The sequence below is a fragment of the Bos indicus genome, chromosome 8 (genome assembly GCF_029378745.1).
Source record: "Bos indicus isolate NIAB-ARS_2022 breed Sahiwal x Tharparkar chromosome 8, NIAB-ARS_B.indTharparkar_mat_pri_1.0, whole genome shotgun sequence".
In the NCBI taxonomy this organism is placed as follows: Eukaryota; Metazoa; Chordata; class Mammalia; order Artiodactyla; family Bovidae; genus Bos; species Bos indicus.
Genome location: NC_091767.1, coordinates 74,469,805 through 74,491,748, shown reverse-complemented (window position 1 = coordinate 74,491,748; position 21,944 = coordinate 74,469,805). Strand labels below are relative to the sequence as shown.

General features: G+C 51.3%; 1 protein-coding gene across 5 annotated transcripts in view; it reads right to left on the bottom strand.

Moving 5' to 3' along the window:
* Positions 1-21,944, bottom strand: part of PTK2B (protein tyrosine kinase 2 beta) — a 138,899-nt gene that overhangs the window by 12,710 nt on the left and 104,245 nt on the right. For 4 of the 5 annotated variants that reach the window (XM_070794966.1, XM_019966392.2, XM_070794965.1 and 1 more), the window contains 20 exons: positions 21,628-21,707; positions 19,185-19,247; positions 18,612-18,666; positions 18,040-18,180; positions 17,571-17,645; positions 16,854-16,955; positions 16,080-16,197; positions 15,486-15,525; positions 14,782-14,828; positions 13,601-13,651; positions 12,990-13,087; positions 12,184-12,268; positions 11,480-11,580; positions 11,128-11,243; positions 8,006-8,106; positions 7,738-7,827; positions 6,682-6,886; positions 4,180-4,288; positions 2,330-2,395; positions 23-148 (listed from right to left, as the gene is read on the bottom strand). In XM_070794966.1, the coding sequence (XP_070651067.1) occupies positions 23-148; positions 2,330-2,395; positions 4,180-4,288; positions 6,682-6,886; positions 7,738-7,827; positions 8,006-8,106; positions 11,128-11,243; positions 11,480-11,580; positions 12,184-12,268; positions 12,990-13,087; positions 13,601-13,651; positions 14,782-14,828; positions 15,486-15,525; positions 16,080-16,197; positions 16,854-16,955; positions 17,571-17,645; positions 18,040-18,180; positions 18,612-18,666; positions 19,185-19,247; positions 21,628-21,707 (1,869 nt within the window). The remainder of the gene's footprint in view (positions 1-22; positions 149-2,329; positions 2,396-4,179; positions 4,289-6,681; positions 6,887-7,737; positions 7,828-8,005; positions 8,107-11,127; positions 11,244-11,479; positions 11,581-12,183; positions 12,269-12,989; positions 13,088-13,600; positions 13,652-14,781; positions 14,829-15,485; positions 15,526-16,079; positions 16,198-16,853; positions 16,956-17,570; positions 17,646-18,039; positions 18,181-18,611; positions 18,667-19,184; positions 19,248-21,627; positions 21,708-21,944) is intronic. The other variant, XM_019966393.2, reaches the window with a different exon arrangement.

Below are 21,944 nucleotides of genomic sequence, written 5' to 3'. Positions count from 1 at the left end.
CCAGCATGCAGAGTCGTCTTACCCGCATGCTGTGGCGCTTGAAGACATTGTGCCGATGGAGAGGTGGGGTGTGCAGCGAGTTTACGGGAGATGGATACTCCATAGGGCTGGTGAGCGTGGGTGAGCTGGCACACAGACCCTCAGGGACCTATTCAGGAGAAGCAGAGGAGCACCAGGCACGGGGACAAGGCAACAAGGTGGACAGTTAGCTGCTACGAACACGAGCACAGAGAAACGATACAAGAGCTCCATGGGAGAAAAGGGACTTACGATCCAGGAGCTTATAAAGAACAAAGTGTGGGCATTTCACTGGTACTGTTTGGGAGACGTGGCAGAGCGACATACATAGCTCTTGGCTAGAAGTCAGCACAGACGTGATGGCTGTTCTTTCATCTAACAACCGTTCCCGTGATGCTGTGCATACCATGGGTCCACGTGTGGCACTGACCTACTGACTACATGTCCTCCTTCAGGACTCTTCAGGGAAAAGTCATCATTGTTGTTAGAAATGAACAGATACTGTTAAACCACAAGTATATGTGTGTATGGGCTTCCCTGATGGCTCAGTGGTAAAGAATTTCCCTACAATGCAGGAGACATGGGTTTGATCCCGGGGTTGGGAAGATCCCTTGGAGAAGGAAATGATAACTCACTCCGGTATTCTTGCCTGGGAAATCCCAAGGACAGAGGAGCCCAGTGGGCTACAGTCCATCAGGATGCAAAAAAGTTGGACATGACTGAGCAACTAAAACAAACAACATATGTATGTATATATATGTTGTTGTGGTTTAGTTGCTAAGTCATGTCTGACTCTTTTGTAACTCCCATGGACTGTAGCCCATCAGGCTCCTCTATCCCTGGGATTTCCCAGGCAAGAATACTGGAGTGGGTTGCTATTTCCTCCTCCCGGTATCTTCCTGATCCAGGAATCAAACACACATCTCCTGAATTGCAGGCAGATTCTTTACCACTGAGCCCACATGGAAGTCTATATATATACACACACACACATTTTTAAAACCCACTATTTTGGGACTTCACAGGCAGTCCCATGGTTAAGACTTCACCTTCCAACACAGGGGGTTTGGGCTCAATCCCTGTCAGGGAGCTAAGATCCCACATGCCTCATGGCCCAAAAATCAAAACATAAAAAATAGAAGCAATATTGTAACAAATTTGACAAAAACTTTTAAAATGGTTCACATAAAAAAAAAATCTTAAAAAAAAAACCCCACTATTTTAAACATCACAAAGGGGTATGTTGCTTTCTAGGGATATCGTTCCTGTCTTCTGCCTTGAGGTTTGTTTTCTTTTTCTTTTTTTCATATGAAGAGGGTTTGTCTGTTTGTTCCTGGTTAGGCTTGTTTTGCAGAAGGCAATGGCAACCCACTCCAGTGTTCTTGCCTGGAAAATCCCATGGATGGAGGAGCCTGGTGGGCTGCAGTCCATGGGGTCGCTGGGAGTCGGACACGACTGGGCAACTTCACTTTCATTTTTCACTTTCATGCACTGGAGGAGGAAATGGCAACCCACTCCAGTGTTCTTGCCTGGAGAATCCCAGGGACGGTGAGGCCTGGTGGGCTGCCGTCTATGGGGTCGCACAGAGTCGGACACAACTGAAGTGACTTAGCAGTAGCAGGCTTGTTTTGGCTCAGGAGCATTTCCTTGACCACAGAACACCAAATGAAGGAGCACCAAATAAAAGACACTGTTTGCATTTTTTAAGGAGGGACTCTGAGCTAAGGGATAGAAAGGAAGAAAAGAGAGAGGGCCCCTGGCTCCTTCTGACTTAGATGCAACAGAGGGACACAGGACAGAGACATCCCGAGAGGGACCAACAGCTTGGGCAGGTCCTGTGGTTGGTAACCATGGAAGTGGGGGCGGGGAAGCACAGGGGGAACCCTGCTTTCTCTCCACCAGCTACCGAGGTTCTCAGCAGGGCCCCTGCAAGGAGCCCCAGTGAGCAGCTCCATTCTCTGGGGAACATCACCGGTCCCCAGCTGCCTGGATTCCTTTTCAGAGGCTCTGCTCAGGGTTGGGGAGACCAGGAATACAGAATTAGCTGCAGGCAGGCGCACGCAGCAGCCAATACTGTGGACAGACAGATGTGGGTTGAAGTCGTCTTAACTGAGGACAACCTGGTAGAGGTTCAATTAGATTCTTTGATCTCTGGGCACTTTGAGTTCGAGTTCTTTTCTGGGTACTCAGGAAGAACTGTCTCCATTGCCTGAGCAGATAGGACTGCTGCTCTGCTAAGGCACGAGGATGGAAGTTCAGGAAGGACAGAGATGAGGCCTGCACTTCCCCAGCCCTCCAATTACGTGTTTACCTGGAATTGCAGCTTGGGTGCCAGAAGGTTGGTTTGTGGAGGGGGTCTGTACTTGGGTCGGCTGGGCTGCAGAGAGAATATGGAGATGAGTCAGTCCCTCATTCTGTCCTGTTGAGGGAGCACAGCTCACCAAGGGGAATACCAGGTAGGAGTCGGGTCAGGCTTGTTCAGGGTGATGAAGACGAGGGACAGAGTAATCGTTAAAATCATTCATGTCCACTAACTGTGCATCTATTACTGCTGAGTGATATGACGGTACTAAGAGGCCAGTTTTCTCTGCCCTTCTGGAGGTCACTGCTAACTGGAGGCATTACCAGTCTCTGTGTAGCCTCTCTGCATGTGCCAGGCATCCTGGAGTGTGAAGTCAACTATGGCTTAGGAAGCATTACTATGAACAAAGCTAGTGGAGGTGATGAAATTCCAGCTGAGTTATTTCAAATCCTAAAAGATGATGCTGTTAAAGTGCTGCATTCAATATGCCAGCAAATTTGGAAAACTCAGCAGTGTCCATAGGACTGGAAAAGATCCCAAAGAATGGCTGTGTCAAAGAATGTTCAAACTATCGCACAATTGCACTCATTTCACAAGCTAGCAAGGTAATGCTCAAAATCCTTCAAGCTAGGCTTCAACAGTATGTGAACCTTGGATGTGCAGAGTTTGCCAAATCAGTAATCGGGAGCTGCAGACATCCAGAGGTGAGTCATGGAGGCCCAGGCGTCCACAGCAGCTTCCTGGAGGTGATGAAACCTGAGCTGGGCCTGACTGCGGGAAGGTGCAGGGCACAGCAGATCAGGGGGACCTCGAAAAGAGGCCCAGCACCCACAGGGCTTTGTTATGAACTGAATGTTTGTTCCTCCACCCCACCCCACACACCCCATTCATATGTTGAAGTCTTAACCCCCAGGGTGATGGTGTTTTGAGGTGGGGCCTTTGGGAGGTAATTAGGATCAGATGAGGTAACAAGGGTAGGACTCCTATGATTCTTATTAGTAGTAGCATTAATGAACTTCCCAGGTGGTGGTAAAGAACCCGCCTGCCTATACAGGAGAATAAGAGATGTGGGTTCAATCCCTGGGTAGGGAAAATCCCCTAGAGGAGGCCATGGCAACCCACTCCGGTATTCTTGCCTGGAGAATCCTATGGACAGAGGATCCCTGCAGGCTACAGTCCATGGAGTGGCAAAGAATCAGACATGACTGAAGCGACTTAGCATGCAGTCATATTAATAACAATAACAGACACCAGAGCTCACTCTCCCCACCATGTGAGGACATGTGAGAAGGGCACATCTGCCATCCAGGAAGAGAGTCCTCACCAGACACCTTGATCTTGGATTTCCCAGCCTCCATGCTGTCTGTGTGTAAGCTGCCCAGCCTGTAGTATATCGTATGGCAGCCCAAGCTGACTTCTACAGACGTGGTCCCACCCATCTAACAGTGGGGCAGAAGGGCACTGGCTCCTGCACCCAGAGATGCCATGGACATCACAGGCTGGACTTCAGGGCTCCCCATCACGTACCTTCAGGGGAATCTAATTTGTCCCTAAAAACACCAAAAGGGAAAGTGCTACTGTCTCCCGAGGGAAATGTTTCCAGGGTGACTGCCTGCTCCAGCAGCCCCACAAGGTGCCTGCTCTCTGGCTGTCTCAGGTTCCATCTGCCGAGGTGACTGATGGGGGCTGCCTCAGGGCTGATGGATGGTTGGGTGGAAGGGCTGAGAAGACGCAGGGGCCCATCTGACCACCACTGTAAGGGGAGCTGCACAGTCAGATCTGGGAGGGGTTGGACAGGGTCCCCGCTCTGCTGTGATTCATGGGGCCACTGGGGCCAATGAGTTCGGGGCTTGGCTCACCTTGGGTGGGGGTTCCTGGAAGGCTGTGGGCTCTAAGATTTTGGGAGGTCGGTAGCGAGCATTCCTCTCCTGCTCTAAGGCGATGTCCTTCTCCATCTGGTAAATGTCACTGCCAGGAAGTCAGGTCAGATAAGGAGACAGAAACAAGGTCAGATACACTCCTGGGGGCTCCCCTCTGTGTTCCACTGCAGCCGGGATCCTACTCCCAAGTCTTCTCCGACGTCCTTTGCAGACGGCACTGGGGAGATCCCTAGGAGACAGGCCACAGCACCATGGACCCTGCAGCTGCCCCAACCTACGCATTCCTGTTGTGTGCTAATGGGAAAGGGTACACATATATTCCTGATATGTGCTCATAGGAAAGGGCCATGGATTTCCTCCCAGGTTAGTTGAATGCACGCTTCTTGCCTTTTTTTTCTTTTACCCAACAGTGGTTCCCAACCTGGGAATCACACACCTCCAAGGACTCGAATAAAGGCAGAGGGTCCATGAATCCACAAGTGTACCAAGCATTGTCTGCAGACAGGGATTATGTGTTGTTGAAATATATTTCTAGGCCCAAGATGGAACCGCTCCTGCCCAGGGGGGTCACATCAGCAGGTCAAAATGCAGATAACTTTTGCGTCCTTCTAAATGCTATGCTTTATCAGAATCAAAGTAGCATCCCAAACGCCAACCCAAATACCAATCCAAATGCCAATTCAGCTTTATGTGCTTAGTTGCTCAGTAGTGTCTGACTCTTTGCAACCCCATGAACTGCAGCCTGCCACACTCCTCTGTCCATGCAGAGTCTCCAGGCAAGAATGCTGGAGTGGGTTGCCATGTCCTCCTCCAGGGGATCTTCCCAACCCAGGGACTAAACTCAGGTCTCCTGCATTACAGGCAGATTTTTTTTTTATCATCTCAGACACTAGGGAAGCCCATTCAGCTTTACACTTGTTTCCTATTCCCTATTCATTCTCTAATTATCTCTTCTTTGTTCCTTATTCTTTATCCTATAAAAGTGTCCTACCTTCCACTCCCATTTGCCATTGCTCTGGCCCTTGGAAATGGAGATGGCCACTTCACGCAGTGTTCAAGTTTGTCTGTATCACTTAAATTGCCTTGTTTAATCATTTTAAACAGTACTGTGCTGTGCTTAGTTGCTCAGTCATGTCCAACTCTTTGCGACCCCAAGGACTATAGCCCCTGACTAGGCTCCTCTGTCCATGGGGATTCTCTAGGCAAGAATACTGGAGTGGGTTGCCATGCCCTCCTCCAGGGGATCTTCCCAATCCAGGGATGGAACCCAGGTCTCCTGCATTGCAGGTGGATTCTTTATCATCTGAGCCACTGTTTAGAGAAGCCCTAAATAGTACTACAAAACATATAATATTTGGTACCATATTTTCAGATTTATATGCATTCTATTGTGTGCAATACAAAAAGTCATGATACGGCTTGTTTATAGAGCCCTACCTATAAACAAATGCATTATCATTCTGAGAAATGCATATTTCCTGCCATATCAGTAAACAAGGATGTCACAGTCATCAGCAATTGTCTCCACCAAGGATAGTGAGCTGGTGAGCCCTGAGGGAACTCAGGAAGGAAAGAAAACCTGCCATCTAGGAGCCATCAACCTGCAGCCACTCCCTACGGTGAGCCCTGAGGAAACTCAGGATGTGAAAACACAGGATACTGGCCCCAGAGAGCTGAGATGCATATCAAAGGAATGATTCCAGTGAGCCCAGACTCTTGCATCTTCCCATACATAGAAAAGCACTCAATTCTTTAACTTGGGTATCTGGTTTTCTTTAATTAACAATAATTGTTTGCTGTTCAGACAACCTGCCCTTTGTTGCAAAACTTCTGTATAAGCTGGCTCCCCCTTCACCTCTTCCGAACAGTTTCTCAAAACTATTTGAAATGTTGTCTCCCAGGCTGCAGACCTCATTTTGCTCGCAACAAAACTTAACTCCCAGCTCTCACACTGTGTAAATTTTTTTCAAAGATTCCCATTGCCTGGACCTGGGATTCCCAGCCTCTCCTGTGATGCCTTCCCATGTGGCAGTTTCTGGGGATGATTTTCTAAAAGAATGCCCACAAGTTGCCTACTGTGTTTAAAGCTGTAGTATTTAATGTTAATTAAGCATTGGGTTCCTTAAAGTAGGAGCCAGCAAACTAGGCCCACAGGCCAAATATAGCCCCCTATCTATTTTTATGTGGCCCCAAATGGTAAAGAATCTGCCTGTAATGCTGGAGACCCTGGTTTGATCCGAGTCAGAAAGATCCACTGGAGAAGGGAATGGCTACCCACTCCAGTATTCTTGCCTGGGAAATCCCATGGAAAGAAGAGCCTGGTGGGCTACAGTTCATGGGGTCACAAAGAGTTGGACATGACTTAGTGACTGAGCACACACACACACAGCTATAAACCTCTATGTGCTGCTAAAGAGGAGACTTGCTCTCAGGGGGCCCTGGGCTTGCAGTCCTCCCCCCCACACCCATCTCCGTGCTCACCTGAGGCTGCACACGAGCTCGGTGAAGCGGGGTCGTTCACTGGGGTCGTAGTCCCAGCAGCGGGTCATGAGGGTGTAGAGAATGGGCGGGCAGAGGTCAGGCTTGGGCAACCGGTCTCCCTTCTCCAGCACCCCAATGACATCCTTGTTCTCCAACCAGAAGAAGGGCTGCTTTCCGAAGCTCAGGATTTCCCACATGCACACAGCTGCAAGCGGGAGGAGAGGGCTCAGGGCCCGTGCTGAGGGGACTTGAACCTGGAGAGGCAGCCCATCCTCCCCAGAGACAGCCGTATGGTCAACACTCAGTGCCTGCTGGGGACCACCCTGTGTTCCCCTCTCTCCTCTATAGATAGCATCCCGGGGGGGCCTGCCCACGTGATAGTCTGTGAAAGGACCAATCACCTATGACTGTAAGTGAACTAAGCTCCCACACCCAGGCCCTTTCCTCATGGAGCTGTTAGGGTTCTGGAGAAGGAGACCGTCAAAGGAACTTCACTGGGACCACCAGGAGGGAGTGATGGCTCCATCAGAAAGCTGGCATACGAAGCCTAGAGCCAATGCTTGCTGCCTGTGTGATCATGAGCAAGTCCCTGACTTGCTGAGCCTCAGTTTCTTTGTCTGGAAAATGGGAAGAAGAATGATGAGATTGTACTGGGCAGGCTGTGGAGACCTGAGACAGAGGATCTACATGGCTGTGTGCCTTTTAAGTGGCTGTCCAGCACCTGGGTTTTGTCTCTCCTCACCCTGCACCTTCTTCTCAGAGAAGAGCTCAGCTCTGCCTATGAGGCTCCCCTGCGGGGTGGCCTCACCTCAGTCCTGGGGCTGTCTGGGGGAGCTCATGCTCATATCAAGAGCCTTTTCCATGAAGATGAATGCAGGCTGGCCCTTAGCTCCTGTCACCCCCAATCCACCACTGACTCCCCAGCTCTGGGACTCCTCAGTGGGGGCAGCAAAACAGAACCTGAGGGTCCAGACCTCTGCTTCTTGTGCCCCCTGTTATCCTGGTCACAGAGGGGTAATCAAACCCTCATCCATGCCCTATGGAGAGTCTGCTCACCAAACATCCAGACATCGCTGGCGGTCGTGAAGCGGCGGAAGTTGATGGACTCGGGGGACATCCATTTGATTGGTAGACGGGTTACAGAGGCTGTGGGTGGACCAAGGGTTTATGGGAGCTCTTAGAGAAGAACCATCCAGACTTATCCAGAAAGGCAGCTTACTCTCCAGAGACTGTTGGCCTAGACTTGCCTTATAGTCACCTTTTGGGGGGATTTTGGCTTCAGGGACGCCCTTCGGGGACAATGCTGTAACACACCCCCACTCACCTTTGTAATACTCCTCATCCTCAATGTATCGGGAAAGGCCGAAGTCCCCCAGCTTCACACATTCAGGGGAGGCTACCAGGATGTTCCGGACAGCAATGTCCCTGGAAGGAGGCAAAGACCAGGGTGAGGTGGTTCATAACACTTCAGGGGGACAGACAGATGGATAGATGGACAGAGAGGCAGAGGAGAAGAGAGCCTCAGGGCCCCAGCCTCCGGAGGAGAATCAAGCAGCTTCTGTGGGTCAGCCCTTCCTGGCCCCACAACTTGTCTTGCTGGAACTTGGCTCAGGCAGGAGCCTCGGCTGGTCTTCCCTGCTGCTCACATGCCCTGGTTGCCTCCCTGCATCTCGCTGCTGAGCCCTGTCTCCCATCATCCCTTCTCATGCATCTCTACCTCCAAGCCTGTCTTGTGTTCCCCGTATTTGCTCCAGTCACTACACGTATTGTCCCCTCTGCTGGGGATGCCGTCACCCTGCTGACACTTCAGGGAGGAAGCCCGACCACTTTCCTGATCACAATTAACCTCTCCTTGTTCTGTGACCCCACAGCTGCTCACAGCTCACTTTCAGGGGGCACTGGGAGAGCCAGGACCCCCTAAAGGCTACATGCCCCTGAGCCGTGGCACAGAGTCCCTGGGAACCCCTGGTACGGAGGAGAGCGGAGCAGAGAGCTGGAGGAACACACCTGGCAGCTGGCAGGTGAGAGGCGCAGCCCAGAGCTGAGCTCTCACTACCCCCCCAACTTCCATCCCCCACTCTGGGAGCCCTTACCGACTCAGTCATCTTGAATCCCCAAATCACTTCTAACCCCAAACTGGCTCATCTCCTGCTTCTCCCAGGCAGGTTCTGCACCCTACTGTTTGTCTTTGTTGTTGAAAAGATGACTTCAAAGCCCGACAATGTCACAAAGGATGCAAATCTATTATACCACTTTGCCCCAGGACTGTTCACCCTAGAAGATGCTAGAAGATGAGCTTTACAAGGAAAGGGGTTTCTGTTTGTTTTGATTGTGACTTAATCGCAGAGCTTAGGACACTGCCTGGAGGTCCACAGGAAGAGTTCCACCATATTTGCTGCACGAGTGAGTGAATGAATGGGTGGATGAATATGCACATCCCCCAACATCGCTGTGCATAGTATCACCCATATGGCCCCATATCTCAGGAGGATGGCGTTGGACTGAAGAATTCACCTGCTCACCCCAGGGCTTTGAGTTGGATCATAGAAAAAGCAAGAGTTCCAGAAAAACTTCTACTTCTTTATTGATTACACCAAAGCCTTTGACTGTGTGGATCACAACAAACTGTGGAAAATTCTGGAAGAGATGGGACTTCCAGACCACCTGACCTGCCTCCTGAGAAATCTGTATACAGGTCAAGAAGCAACAGTTAGAACCCGACATGGAACAGCAGACTGGTTCCAAATTGGGAAAGGAGTACATCAAGGCTGTATAGTTTCACCTGCTTATTTAAATTATATGCAGAAGTACATTATGCAAAATGCTGGGCTGGATGAAACACAAGCTGGAATCAAGATTGCAGAGAGAAATATCAATAACCTCAGATATGCAGATGACATCACCCTTATGGCACAAAGCAAAGAGGAACTAAAGAGCCTCTTGATGAAAGTGAAAGATTAGAGTGAAAAAGTTGGCTTAAAACTCAACATTCAGAAAACTAAGATGATGGCATCCGGTCCCATCACTTCATGGCAAATAGATGGGGAAACAATGGAAACAGTGAGAGACTTTGTTTTCTTGGGCTACAAAATCACTGCAGGTGGTGACTGCAGCCGTAAAATTAAAAGACGCTTGCTCCTTGGAAGAAAAGCTATGACCAACCCAGACAGAATATTAAAAAGCAGAGATATTACTTTGCCAACAAAGGTCTGTCTAGTCAAAGCTATGGTTTTTCCAGTAGTCATGTATGGGTGTGAGAGCTGGACCATAAAGAGAGTTGAGTGCCAAAGAATTGATGCTTTTGAACTGTGGTGCTGGAGAAGACTCTTGAGAGTCCCTTGGACTGCAAGGAGATCAAATCAGTCAACCCTAAAGGAAATCAGTCCTGAACATTAATTGGAAGGACTGATGCTGAAAATGAAACTCTGATACTTTGGCCACCTGATGTGAAGGACTGACTTAGTGGAAAAGCCCCGGATGCTGTGAAAGATGGAAAGCAGGAGAATAGGATGGCAGAGGATGAGATGGTTGGATGGCATCAACGACTCAGTGGACATGAATTTGAGCAAGCTCCAGTAGATGGTGATGGACAGGGAAGCCTGGTGTGGGGCAGCCCATGGGGTCGCAAAGAGTTGGACACAACTGAGCAACTGAACAAAACTCTGTCTCCTCCAGAGGATCATATCCCCCTTGATGGGGACCTTCCTTCAGGGAAGGGGACAAAGCCGGGTGGAGAAGGGACCAGCACCACAGTCAGAGGACTGGACTTGGCAGCTTGGAGGTGTCAGAGACCAGGGCAGTGCTACTCACTTGGGCTGCAAGGCCTGGGACCCCAGGACTGTCCTAGTGCTGCCAGAACCCAGTCTCTCCTGCTAGACTGCTGCTGCTGCTGCTAAGTCACTTCAGTCATGTTCAGCTCTGTGCAACCCCAGAGACGGCAGCCCACCAGGCTCCCCGGTCCCTGGGATTCTCCAGGCAAGAACACTGGAGCGGGTTGCCATTTCCTTCTCCAATGTATGAAAGTGAAAAGTGAAAGTGAAGTCGCTCAGTCATGTCCGACTCTTAGCAACCCCATGGACTGCAGCCCACCAGGCTCCTCCGTCCATGGGATTTTCCAGGCAAGAGTACTGGAGTGGGGTGCCACTGCCTTCTCCTGCTAGGCTGGGTGCCACCAAATGGAAATGCCAGAGAATAAGTGAGCAGCAAGCAGGGAAGTGATTTCCTGCACCCACAGGGATGCGGGCTACTGAGTTACAGGCAGACACCCCCGATTTCAGATTTCCTCTTCCTAGCAATCCTGGGAGGGACCGCTGGCTGTTGTACTTTTAGAGGGGGACACGGGTCCCAAGAAGGTGCTCAAGCTGTCACCTAAGCGGGACCAAAGCCAGGCCTTCAACCCTGGTCTGTACCTGACCCCTCCTTCTCCAGGGCCCTCCCCAGCCTCACCTGTGGACACAGTTGATGCTCTCCAGGTAGGCCATGGCCTTGCAGATCTGTAGCGAGTACAGGACAAGAGTGAGCACCTTCAGGCTGTTCTTGTTTCGCTCCAGGTAGTGGCCCAGCTGTAGGAAAGGGAAGATGCCCTGAAGATTCTGCCTGACCTGGGTGTGGAGCTGGGGGATGGGGGAGGGGACACCCAGGCTGGCAGAAGAATCTGGCAACTTCCTCTCCAAACAGCCTTGCCGGGAGTTAAGGGCCCCTGGCTCCAAATGCATCCTCCGTGGCTACCCTCTCCCTAGGTGTTGCTCCACTGCAGTCCAGCTGTCATCACAGGGTCCTCCTTGGCCCTCCAGCTCACCTCCCCGTAGGGGTACAGTTCCATGATGATCCAGGTGGGCTCCTCTTCGATGATGCCGATCAGCTTCACAATATGCGGGTGGTCCAGGTTCTTCATGATCACTGCAAGTGGGGGTGAGAGGGTTAGGGTTAGGGGTTAGGTTTAGGGTTAAGGCAGGGTTAGGGGTTAGGTGTTATGGTTAGTGGTTAGGTGTTAGGGTTAGGGATTAGTGTTAGGAGCTAGGGATTAGGAGTTAGGGTTAGGGTTTAGGGATTAGGGATTAGGGTTGGGGTGAGGTATTAAGGTTCGGGGTTAGGAGTTAGGTTTAGGGTTGGGGTTGGGGTTAGGTTTAGGGGTTAGGGTTAGTGTTTAGGGTTATGGCTAGGGATTAGGGTTAGGGTTTGGGCTAGTGTTTAGGTTTAGGTTCAGGGTAGGGTTATGGTTAAATGTTAGGGTTAGGGTGAAGGGTTTGTTTTAGGTGCCAGGGACTAGGGACTAGGGGATAGGGATAGGTGCTCCAGCGCTTCCAAGGCCCAAAGCAAGAATCAAGGTCTGCTGGCTGGACCGAGAGCCAGGGGTGCAGCCTTTCCCCCTGTGGATATTAGCTCTGTCCACTGCCTCCCCGACCTCCACCGCAGATGCTTTGGCCCCTTCCTGCTTCCCGGTCTGCATAGTCTCTTGGCTTTTTTTAGCCCCTGTGCTGGTGTCTCCCCGGGGACACCTACCTGCCTCACTCATGAACTTCTCCTTGTTATCCAGAGTGCAGTTTTTCTTGCAGGTCTTCACAGCCACGTTGATCACCTCCCCTTTCTGAAATAAGAGTGTGTCCAGGTACCCTCAGTTCTGCCCAGAACGCCCCACCCTGGCATCCCCAGGAGACAGGTGACGTCTGGGTCTCTGCAAAGCCTTTACTTCCTATCTCTTCCCCTCCTCTCCTCCACACCCACTTCCTCCTGATCAGGGTACATTTGGACTGGAGGAACGCCAAAGATCAGATCCCTTGAACCCCTGGCTGTCCAGGTGAGGGCACGGAGGCTGGGGGTCCATGTGACCTGCCCAAAGTTAGCGGGTGTGTGCAGGTCACATGCAAGGCCATCATCGGACATGGCGTCCAGGCCTTTTTCTCTTTATTGTTGGTTTTTACAATTTTGCTTTTTCCCCAGGCCTGGTTGAAGCACGAACACAAAGGCAAACTTGTCCAGCCCCCATTGGTGACCTTGGAGCCCACCTTGTCTTTCTCACAACTGCTTCACATGGAGCTTCCCCCTTCATGTTCTCCCATAAGACTCAGTCCCCGCCGCTGGGCCCCACCCCATGCCCCATAGATGTTGCCTCTCTTCCGATCCCTGCAATTGCAGCCTTTCCGGGAAATGACTCTTGTTTTCATCACTCCTTGCGTATTTCATAAACACTGCAAAGGCCAAATGCATGAAGTTCCACACACCACAGCACACCCCCTCCCCCAACACTAGAGTATTTGAGCTCCTTTCTCTTTCTACTGAAGAGCAGAACTTGGATATCATGAACTCACGTGATTTGTGTAGACACCTTCATAGACCTCCCCAAAAAAGCCTTCACCGAGAATACGATTCAGAACCACATCTTCCCGGGCGATGCCATACTGTGGGCCTGCACAGGGGATAGAACAGACAGTCCTGGGGCACAAAACTGGTTGGCACCCCCTGGGAATCCAAGAACTGACGTCCCCGGGGATTCTGAATGCCCATATCCCTGGGATTCTGAGTATCCAGAGGCTCTAACACCAGGCTCCGACCCCTCCTGCCCAGGTGTGACCAGACCTCCCCCACCAACACCTCAGCCAGGAACCAGGGGCTAGACTGGGAAAGGGGGTCTAGAAGGTTCCATTGTCTCAGACTTGGGAAAGCTGAGTCCCATGTCCATGCTCTTAGCACGCCCCTCCACCACAGACACACCAAAGGTCAATGGTGACGGGATAAAAACAATGATCTCTGCTTTCAAATCACAGGTGCCTCACTCAGCTGTGTCCCTGTCTGAGACACACGTGGAAGATGACATAGGAAGGAAAGAAAGTCCCCTTATGATGTCATATGTGTCCCCAGATGTCACTTCCCACGGCTCTGGCAGTGGTTGACATGGGGTGGGGGGCGGTCAGGGATCTACCTCCTGGTCTTCGCAGGGTCTCGTCAGGGATCTCAGCATAGATGTCTGATTCTGAAATGACAGGAGGACACCCCATGGGCAAGATGCCTTGAGGGGGGCATCACCAGGAACCAGGTGTGAGCCCCCCTCCTGCCCCGCCCGCCACAGGTCAGTGGAACTAAGCTGACATCACTGGGAGGGACTTGGGGAGGAGCCAGGGGAGAATGGGTTTCCCCCAGGTATCTGGGTGGCCGCAGGGCCCAGGGTCCTCAGCCTGAGTCCTCCTTGCTGCTGCCTGGCTATTTAGGGCAAGTTGGTTCATCTCCTTTAATCTGCTTCCCTTTCTGTGAAATGACTATTTCTGGGGAATGTAAATATTAAAGAAAACAATACCAGTTATGTATTTAACACTGTCATGAACTGAATGCTTGCGTCCCCTCAAATGCATATGTTGAAACCCTAACCCCAGGAGCGGTGGTGTTTGAAGGGGTCTTTGGGAGGTGATTAGGGTTAGATGAAGTCATGAGGGTGGGGCCCCCATGGTGGGATGAGTGTCCTTAGAAGAAGAGGAAGAGAGACTAGAGCTCTCCATCTGTCCACCACACGAGGACACGGAGGAGGTGGCTGTCTGCAAGCTGGGAAGAGAGACCTCACCAGGACCCCACCACACTGGCATCTTGGTCTTGGACTTCCACCTCCAGAGCTGTCAGAAATCAATGTCTGTTTAAACGTTTAAGCTCCCCAGTCTGCGGCTTTTTTATGAAGCCTGAGCTGACCAAGACAAACATGGTGCCCCACTAGCTGCCTAATACATGTTCATGTTCATGCTCAGTTACTAGGTCATGTCCAACTCTTTTCAACCCCATCGACTGTAGCCTGCCAGGCTCCTCTGCCCATGGGATTCTCCAGGGAAGAGTATTGGAGTGGATTGCAGTTTCCTTCTCCATCGATCTTCCTGACCCAGGGATCGAACCTATGTCTCTTGTGTCTCTTGCATTGGCAGGTCAGTTCTTTACCATTGAGACACAAGGGAAGCCCCACCCAATACATAGTTAGCTATTTATTTTTAGCCGTCATTGAGCAGTCATAGGGGAAGTTCATTTGTCTGTAACTTTGAGAGAATCCTTCAAATTGCCACAAGAGCAGGCAGAAGGGAGGCTCTGGGCGCAGGCAGAGGACTGGCAGCAGGTGGGCAGGCTTACCTATGCTGCAGCTTTCTGAGAGGTGGGGCCGCCGAGCCTCCAGGTTTCTACAGGAGGAGAGGACAGGGCAGGAGCCCAGTGAGCTCAGAGCCTGGAAGTGCCCACCCAGGGCAGCCTCATTCCCCCTCTCTCCCTCCCACCCTGCCTGGAGAAGCAGCGTGTTCTGATGGCACTAAGCTGGGAGCATGGCCCAGGCCACCAGGAGACAGGAGGGAGCTTTGCTTGCTAAGTCGTTTCAGTTGCATCCGACTCTGCGACTCTATGGACTGTAGCCCGCCAGGTTCCTCTGTCCATGGGATTCCCCAGGCAAGAGTACTGGAGTGGGTTGCCATGCCCTTCTCCAGGGGATCTTCCCAACCCAGGGATTGAACCCATGTCTCTTACACTGGCAGGCAAGTGCTTTACCACTAGCGCCAAAGGAGAGGACAGCAGCAATTCCCCACCCCGCCCTCCTCGGCCCAAGATGGTGCCAGGTGGCTTTAGGACACAGGAATATAACCCTGAACGAATTTACTGGGAGAAATTTACTGGTGAAAAATAACCACTTGTGAAATGCTGGAATTCCATCATTTTCTCCTGGGGGCCAGAAACTGGAAACCGTGGCGGGGGAGGCCCCCTCTCTGTTCGGTCTGCCTTCGTAAGGAAGACACCGGCTGAGGGCGGGGCCGGTTCTCCGCCTCAGCCTCGCGGTTGGTTGTACTCACAGCGTGGGGATCTGGGGCAGACTGTTCCGCTTCTCACCATCTGGGGAGAGGAGAAGAAGAAGGGGAGCTGGAACCAGGGACACAGGTCCCGGATGGATGACGAACCTCACTGCTTCTACCAGCCGACACACAGGAGACCCCTCCCGCCACTGTGGCCCATGAGAGTCGAGTGGAAGCTGGATACGCTGTTGCCCTGAACTGGAATCCTTTTAGCAGAAGAAACTCTCAGACTTCCTCTGCCACTGTCACACGTCCCAGCCTGACCCTTGCTTTCTGATTCCATCGCCAAATAGGACGGACCAGCCATGTTCTGGGAATAGCTTTGATCTTCCCAGGGCGACAAACATCTCTCCATCAAGTTGACTCCCGCACCCTGTGCCACCCTTGGTCAGTGGGGCCAGGGCTGTAGCCAAGCATCTGGGATGGGATCACAGGGAGTGTCCAGCAGGGCTGGGTGAGCCCCTCCCCACTTCCAAAGGCTCTTCATTCACATATCCGTCAATGGTTTAGCTTCTCCTGCTCCTCCCCGGAGGCTTGGCTCGGGTATGCCACCCACTGCCTGTTGGGCCAGGTTACCTTCAAGTGGAAACACACCTTTTTTGGTTCGAATGATGAGAGAGCCCTTGTGCTCTCCTTGCAGCCGGCAGTAACCATCTACGAGGTCAGCCATGTTCTCGGCCTCTGCCAGAGAGGAGGTTTTGATGGACAAAGACTGCAGGGAAGAGACCAGCCAAGGATGAGACCCCAGAGCCTTGGCTAGAGTCAACCCCACGGGACTGCAGGACTTCTAACCATGGCCTGCCTGGATTCCACCAGCTCCTCTTCTGGGGCTCGGCTTGAATTCCCTATTGCCACCAGGGGGCGCTCCCGTCACCCCGCCCAACTGACCACCTTACACTCCAGGAAGGGAATGCCTTTTTCTAGTCACTCAGTGTACAGCACATGCCTTGCATGCTTGAGCAGAAATGGAGAAAAGGGAAGAGGGAGGGAGTGGGGCAGAGGACACGTGGATGAAAGGACAGGCATACAACCTGTTTGTGGTCTGAGGTCTCTCCCATTCTCCCACCTACAAAAAGCCCTGGATCCCCAAGGTCTTGGTTCTGAGTCATTGTTACCTGCTCACAGTTAGACCTCTGATCTGTACCTTGATTCCTGGTCACTTTACTCCTGCCCTCCCCCAAACTTCCTACAACTTTTTTCTTGACATTTTAAACAACAGTTTTGCTTCCTGATGTACTTTTCCTTAGTTTGACATCATCCTGTTACCTGGTCTAAGAACTAGGTGCCCTTTACTTAACAAGATCTCAGCAGCCAGGGAAGCCCTGGCCAGGCTGGCTTGAGCAGGCATGCCCAATCAGAGATGCTCACCTGGGGAGCGCCTTCGATGCCCAGCTGCAGTACCGCCTGGCCCTCTTCCAGAGGGAGGCATCTGATGGACTTGATCTGCTTGAACTCGGCCAGGCAGGTGGGCTGTGGGAAAGGAGGGGTTCCTTCAGACCATCCCATTCCTGGGATCAGGGCATGAGGATTGATCAGTATGGGGTGGGGGTGAGGATCGAGGAAGAACCAGGCATTGGAGTCTCTCGGCGGGGATGAAGAGGGAATCAAAGACCATTCAGGTTAGAAGGATCACCTAGCCCAAGCCCCTTGCAGAAGAAAAAATGAGCCTGGGAAGAGTCAAGGTTTGCCCACAGTCATATGCCAAGCTGGTGGTAGGGCCAGGGCTGGACCTGGTTATTCTGACTCCCAGGGACATGATAGCCCCATATGCCATTGAAAGAGCAGCTACTATTGCCAGAAGAGCAACAGAAGTATCCTTCCCTCTTCCCCTCCCCCACCTTAACCACATCTGTCCCCACCCCCTCTGTGCCAGGGACAGTCCCAGGGATGTAATGGCCCATGCTCCCCATGCCGTTATCCCAAATAGCCTCCCCACGGCTACTGATACCAAAAGCCTCTCTGCTCTCAGCAATGGGGTGGAAGAACCGATGGGACAGGCCAGAATGGGAGGCAGCCAAAAGGGGAAGAACATTCTGCCTGGAGCTGGGTGGGGCCTGCCTCCCTCCCCACCCCATCTCTCTCTACCTTCGCATCTTGACTTGTCAGCTGGCGGATGCCTTTAGGGCCAATGACCAGGTCCACAGTAATGTTCCATCCTTGCTGGAATCAAAGGAGAGACAGATTGTTGCCTCTTCTCTGTCCGCCCGTGTTTCAGAGGCTTGAAAACAGTTCACTAGCTAGACACAAGCCATGTCTCCTGGGCCCTCTAGCTCCTTCCATCCTAACCTCCCACCATACAGATCACCCCGCTCCCAACACTCTGCCAGCACTGCCCACCTCCTCCCAGAGTTGGAGCCAAGGTTTCAGCTCCCTTCGGCAAGCAAGTAGCTTAGCGTTAGTTGCATTTTCAGATACACTGGGGGAGGTCCTGGTGCCACAGAATCTACAAGCAGTAGGTTGGAGGGTTGTCTTGATCCCCATCCCCACCCTGAGTTGCCCTCCTGAGAGGCTTGAGATTTGGGTCAGGGGTAGAATGAAAAGAAGGTGGCGTTACAATGAGTTCACAGCGATAGGTCTCCTGGTCAATGTTGGCGAAGCCTGCGAGGGTGTTGAAGAACTTCATGACGCACTCCTCCTCCCGGAGCGAGGCGTACTGCTGGAACGTCTGCTGGATCATCTTCCGGAACTGCTTGGGCTGGGCGAGAGGGTCAGGGGTGAGTGGGGCCTGATTCCTTCCCTTAGGATCTCACCGCAGGCCTGCACGCTGCTGTAGGACAGTTCCTTAGGCCTCTATAGACCATGAGGGCAGTGGTGATCTCTTACATCATGGTGGTCTCAAGGGAGCTCACCATGGCCCTGGGAGGGAGGCGGGGTGGTAGCATCCCCGGTGCTCAGGCCATAGAGCTAACTGGCCTTTGATGTGGAACTAGAGCAGGGTTTCTTGATTCCCGGACACAGATGGGCTCACAAGATGCATGGTCCCAGGTCCAGATGGCCTAAGGCAGCACAGATACCCTGGCTTCCCCGAGGGTCCCCATCTCCATCCCTTATAGATCTAATCCTTGGGTGACATAAGGGAGACACGAAGGGAGTCTTCCTGGGCTCTTCATCCACTGGTTTCCTCACCTTTAAGTTCTCCTGCATTTGCTTTGGGAAAAACAGGTCCAGGCCCACTTCTCTCCTGAGAGTAAGGGGGAAAAAGCAGCATTTGAATCCCCTTTGGTGGCTCAAATGGTAAAGAACTGCCTGTGTTGCGGGAGACCCAGGTTCGATCCCTGGGTCAGGAAGATCCTCTGGAGAAGGAAATGGCAACCCACTCTTGCCTGGAGAATCCCAGGGATGGTGGAACCTGGTGGGCTGCCGTCTATGGGGTCGCACAGAGTCGGACACTACTGAAGCAACTTAGCAGCAGCAGCAGCAGCAACCCACTCCAGTGTTCTTGCTTGGAGAATTCCATGGACAGAGGAGCCTGGTGGGCTACTGTCCATGGGGTTGCAAAGAATTGGACAAGACTGAGTGACTAATACTTTCTATATCCCCAACTCAGGACTTCGGGCCAATCAGGGAAAGGTGAGCACACCAGGGAGATGGGTCTTGCCTGGCTCTGGTCTGGGGGGTGGAGGTGTATAGGAGGTGAGCAAGAAGAGCAAAGCAGGAGCGGGGAAGGGAGGAGAGGCTGGGGCCAGTCCCGGGACTTACTCCAGGAGCTCGAGGTTGGACTTTTTGTCAAGTGCGTTGTGGGGCATGTCCTTGAAGAACCGCCTGCAGAGACAGAAGCCACGGGGAACAGGGCCATCAGAGCTGGGCCACCCAATGCCCACATGTTGGACTAGAAGCACCCTCCCCTGCCAGATGTGGGAACCACTGGGAGGGAGAAAGGAAGGAGAGGCGAAAAATTCAGTATTTAGAAAACTATGAGTTTTAGAAAACCTGCAAATTTCCTTCCTAGGAAAGACTCCAGTTGTACTCCAGGGTGTCCACCTCTGGCTTATAGAGTTTGTGGGCAGAGGAGGAGGATAGAGGTTCTACCAGTGGTCTCTGAAAATAAATGACCCAAGGCAGCCAACACTCGACTTATAGCTGAGGAACACCGACATCCACCTTTTAGGTTCTGTGTTCCCTTTGTGACTTCCTTTCCCCTCATTTGCTACCTCTGGAAATCTATGTGTATGCATGCAAATAATTATAAAATATACATAAAAAAATTTAGCATTTATGGGACAGAAGAAGAAAATAAATCCATAATCCTACCACCTGGGGTGACATCTATTAAATTTTTATAGATATTCTTTAAGTATGATTTTCCCTTAAAATGTATGTCTTCATGGAGATTTTTATGTATTACTCATTTATAATAATTGTTTACGTGGAGACCAAATAGCCAATACTATTTGTCTTATCTTCCCTTCCCTGTTTGGATCATTGTGTCTAGTAATTTCTTCAACTGTTGCAGACATTGTCCCACTCCTGATCATACATTAGTAACTCAGTGTTACTTCAACCCACGTGTACTTGTGCACATCTGGGAATAGTTTTATGCTGCTGATACCATAAGCAGAGAAGGGCAACTAACTTATGATTAATAAACAATAAGTTTACAAAATTTACAGTGTTTAGAAAAGAGTATGTTTAGGCCTTCATCTCACACTTTATTCTAAATATTTATTCTAGATAGATTAAAGGGAAAATTTTAATAATAAAATTATTTTAAAACTAGAAGAAAAGCTAGGGAAATATTCTCAAATCATGGAACTTAGAAGACTATCTAAAGCATGAAATCATAGATGAGCTCGATATAAAAACTTGAAACATGTACTGCTACGTCCTTAACAATTTTTAATAAATGGTATTTTTGAGCATATTGTCAATCAAGATAAGTAGTAATAATTATTTTAGAGGAAAAATTTTAGAGGAAAAAAAAAATGCATTGGAAAAAACCTGACTTGGAGCTACTCTGCTAATGGAGGTTATCTCTCGTTCATGATTTTAGTCACTTTTTCTCTTTCCCTACATGTTCCAAATACTCCACATTGTACAAGGCAGTGTGGCCATCTGCAACGCCCCCTGGGTTGGGTGAGCTGCAAAATGTACTTCCAGGTAACTGACCATATTGGCATGTTGCATGTAGTTAAGTAACTCTACAAAATAAATGTCAGCACATGTCCACCAGCAAAGAGGTCTTTAGATCTTTCATAGTTACCCAATCATTCAAATTCATACTGTGCCCTCATGTGTGCCAGGAGAAGGTGGTACCAACCCTGAGTTCAAGGATTTGATGGATTTCAGACTAGTGCATGTGAACCACTCGGCATCTGACAGAGTGGTGCATACATAGGGCCTTATGGCCAATCCATGCAGGGAGGGGTAGGTGGGGTGGACCTGGGAAATGGGAGACTTCAAGATGGAGAGACCCTTGAGTGGGCACTGAAGGAAGAGCCCAGGGCCACACTGCCTGCTCTCAAGGTGTGCTTCACAGGCATGCTCCGAGGTTTTCTAGGAATGTTGAGGGAAAGCAAACAACTTTGGGGACTTCCTTGGTGGCTCAGTGGTAAAGAATTAGTCTGCAGTGCAGGAGATGCAGGTTCAGTCCCTGGGTTGGGAAGATCTCCTGGAGGAGGAAATGGCAACCCACTCCAGTATTCTTGCCTGGAGAATCCTACGGACAGTGGAGCCTGGTGGGCTACAGTTCGTGGGGTCCCAGAGTCAGAAATAGACTGAGTGTCTGAGCTGGATGATTTACCGACTCTGTACACGTCTATTAGCACCTACTGGAGTGGGGAATACAGCAGTGAGCAACACAGATGGAATCCCAGCATTCGAGTATCTCCCAGAAGCTTGCCTAGTATTCAAAGGAACGTTTACTGGATCACCTGGATGGCAGGTAGAAGGAAGAAGCTGGAGCCTGGAGGCAAGAACAATGGCAGCGAAAGGCAGACAGGGGACACCGAACAGAGAGAGGGCTGGCGCCTCTCTTCCCAGGGCCAGACGGTGAGCACCTCAGGGCTTTACCGTCTGTCAGCCACCACTTGTCCCCTTCCGGCTCTCACATTCCTGCCTTGGAAGAGTGTCCAAGCTGGCCGAGAGCCCAGTGGAGGAGGGAAGGAGCAGGCAACCTCCCTGGAGTGGCCCGGAGGCCACCTACCTGAGCTCCAGACAGCCCAGCTGCAGGGCCATCCCCTCGCTGACCTTGCTGGCATAGCGCTGCATGTAGTCATTCCGGAGCTGGCAGGGAGAAAGGCCACAGTTCAGACTCTCGCCTCGCTCCCCATTTATTTCCCTGAGATGAGCAGAGGCCCCAGGAGGTGGAGGGGGCTTTGAACACCATCCTGCTGCCCTGAGTGGTCTCTCATCCCTCCCCCGACAAAGGCACAACTGTGTAGCAGGAGGGGGAGGTGCCCTGGGTAGTGTCGATTGTGCCCCCACAGGCATGATCGTTTTTGAAGCACTTTCATAGCACGT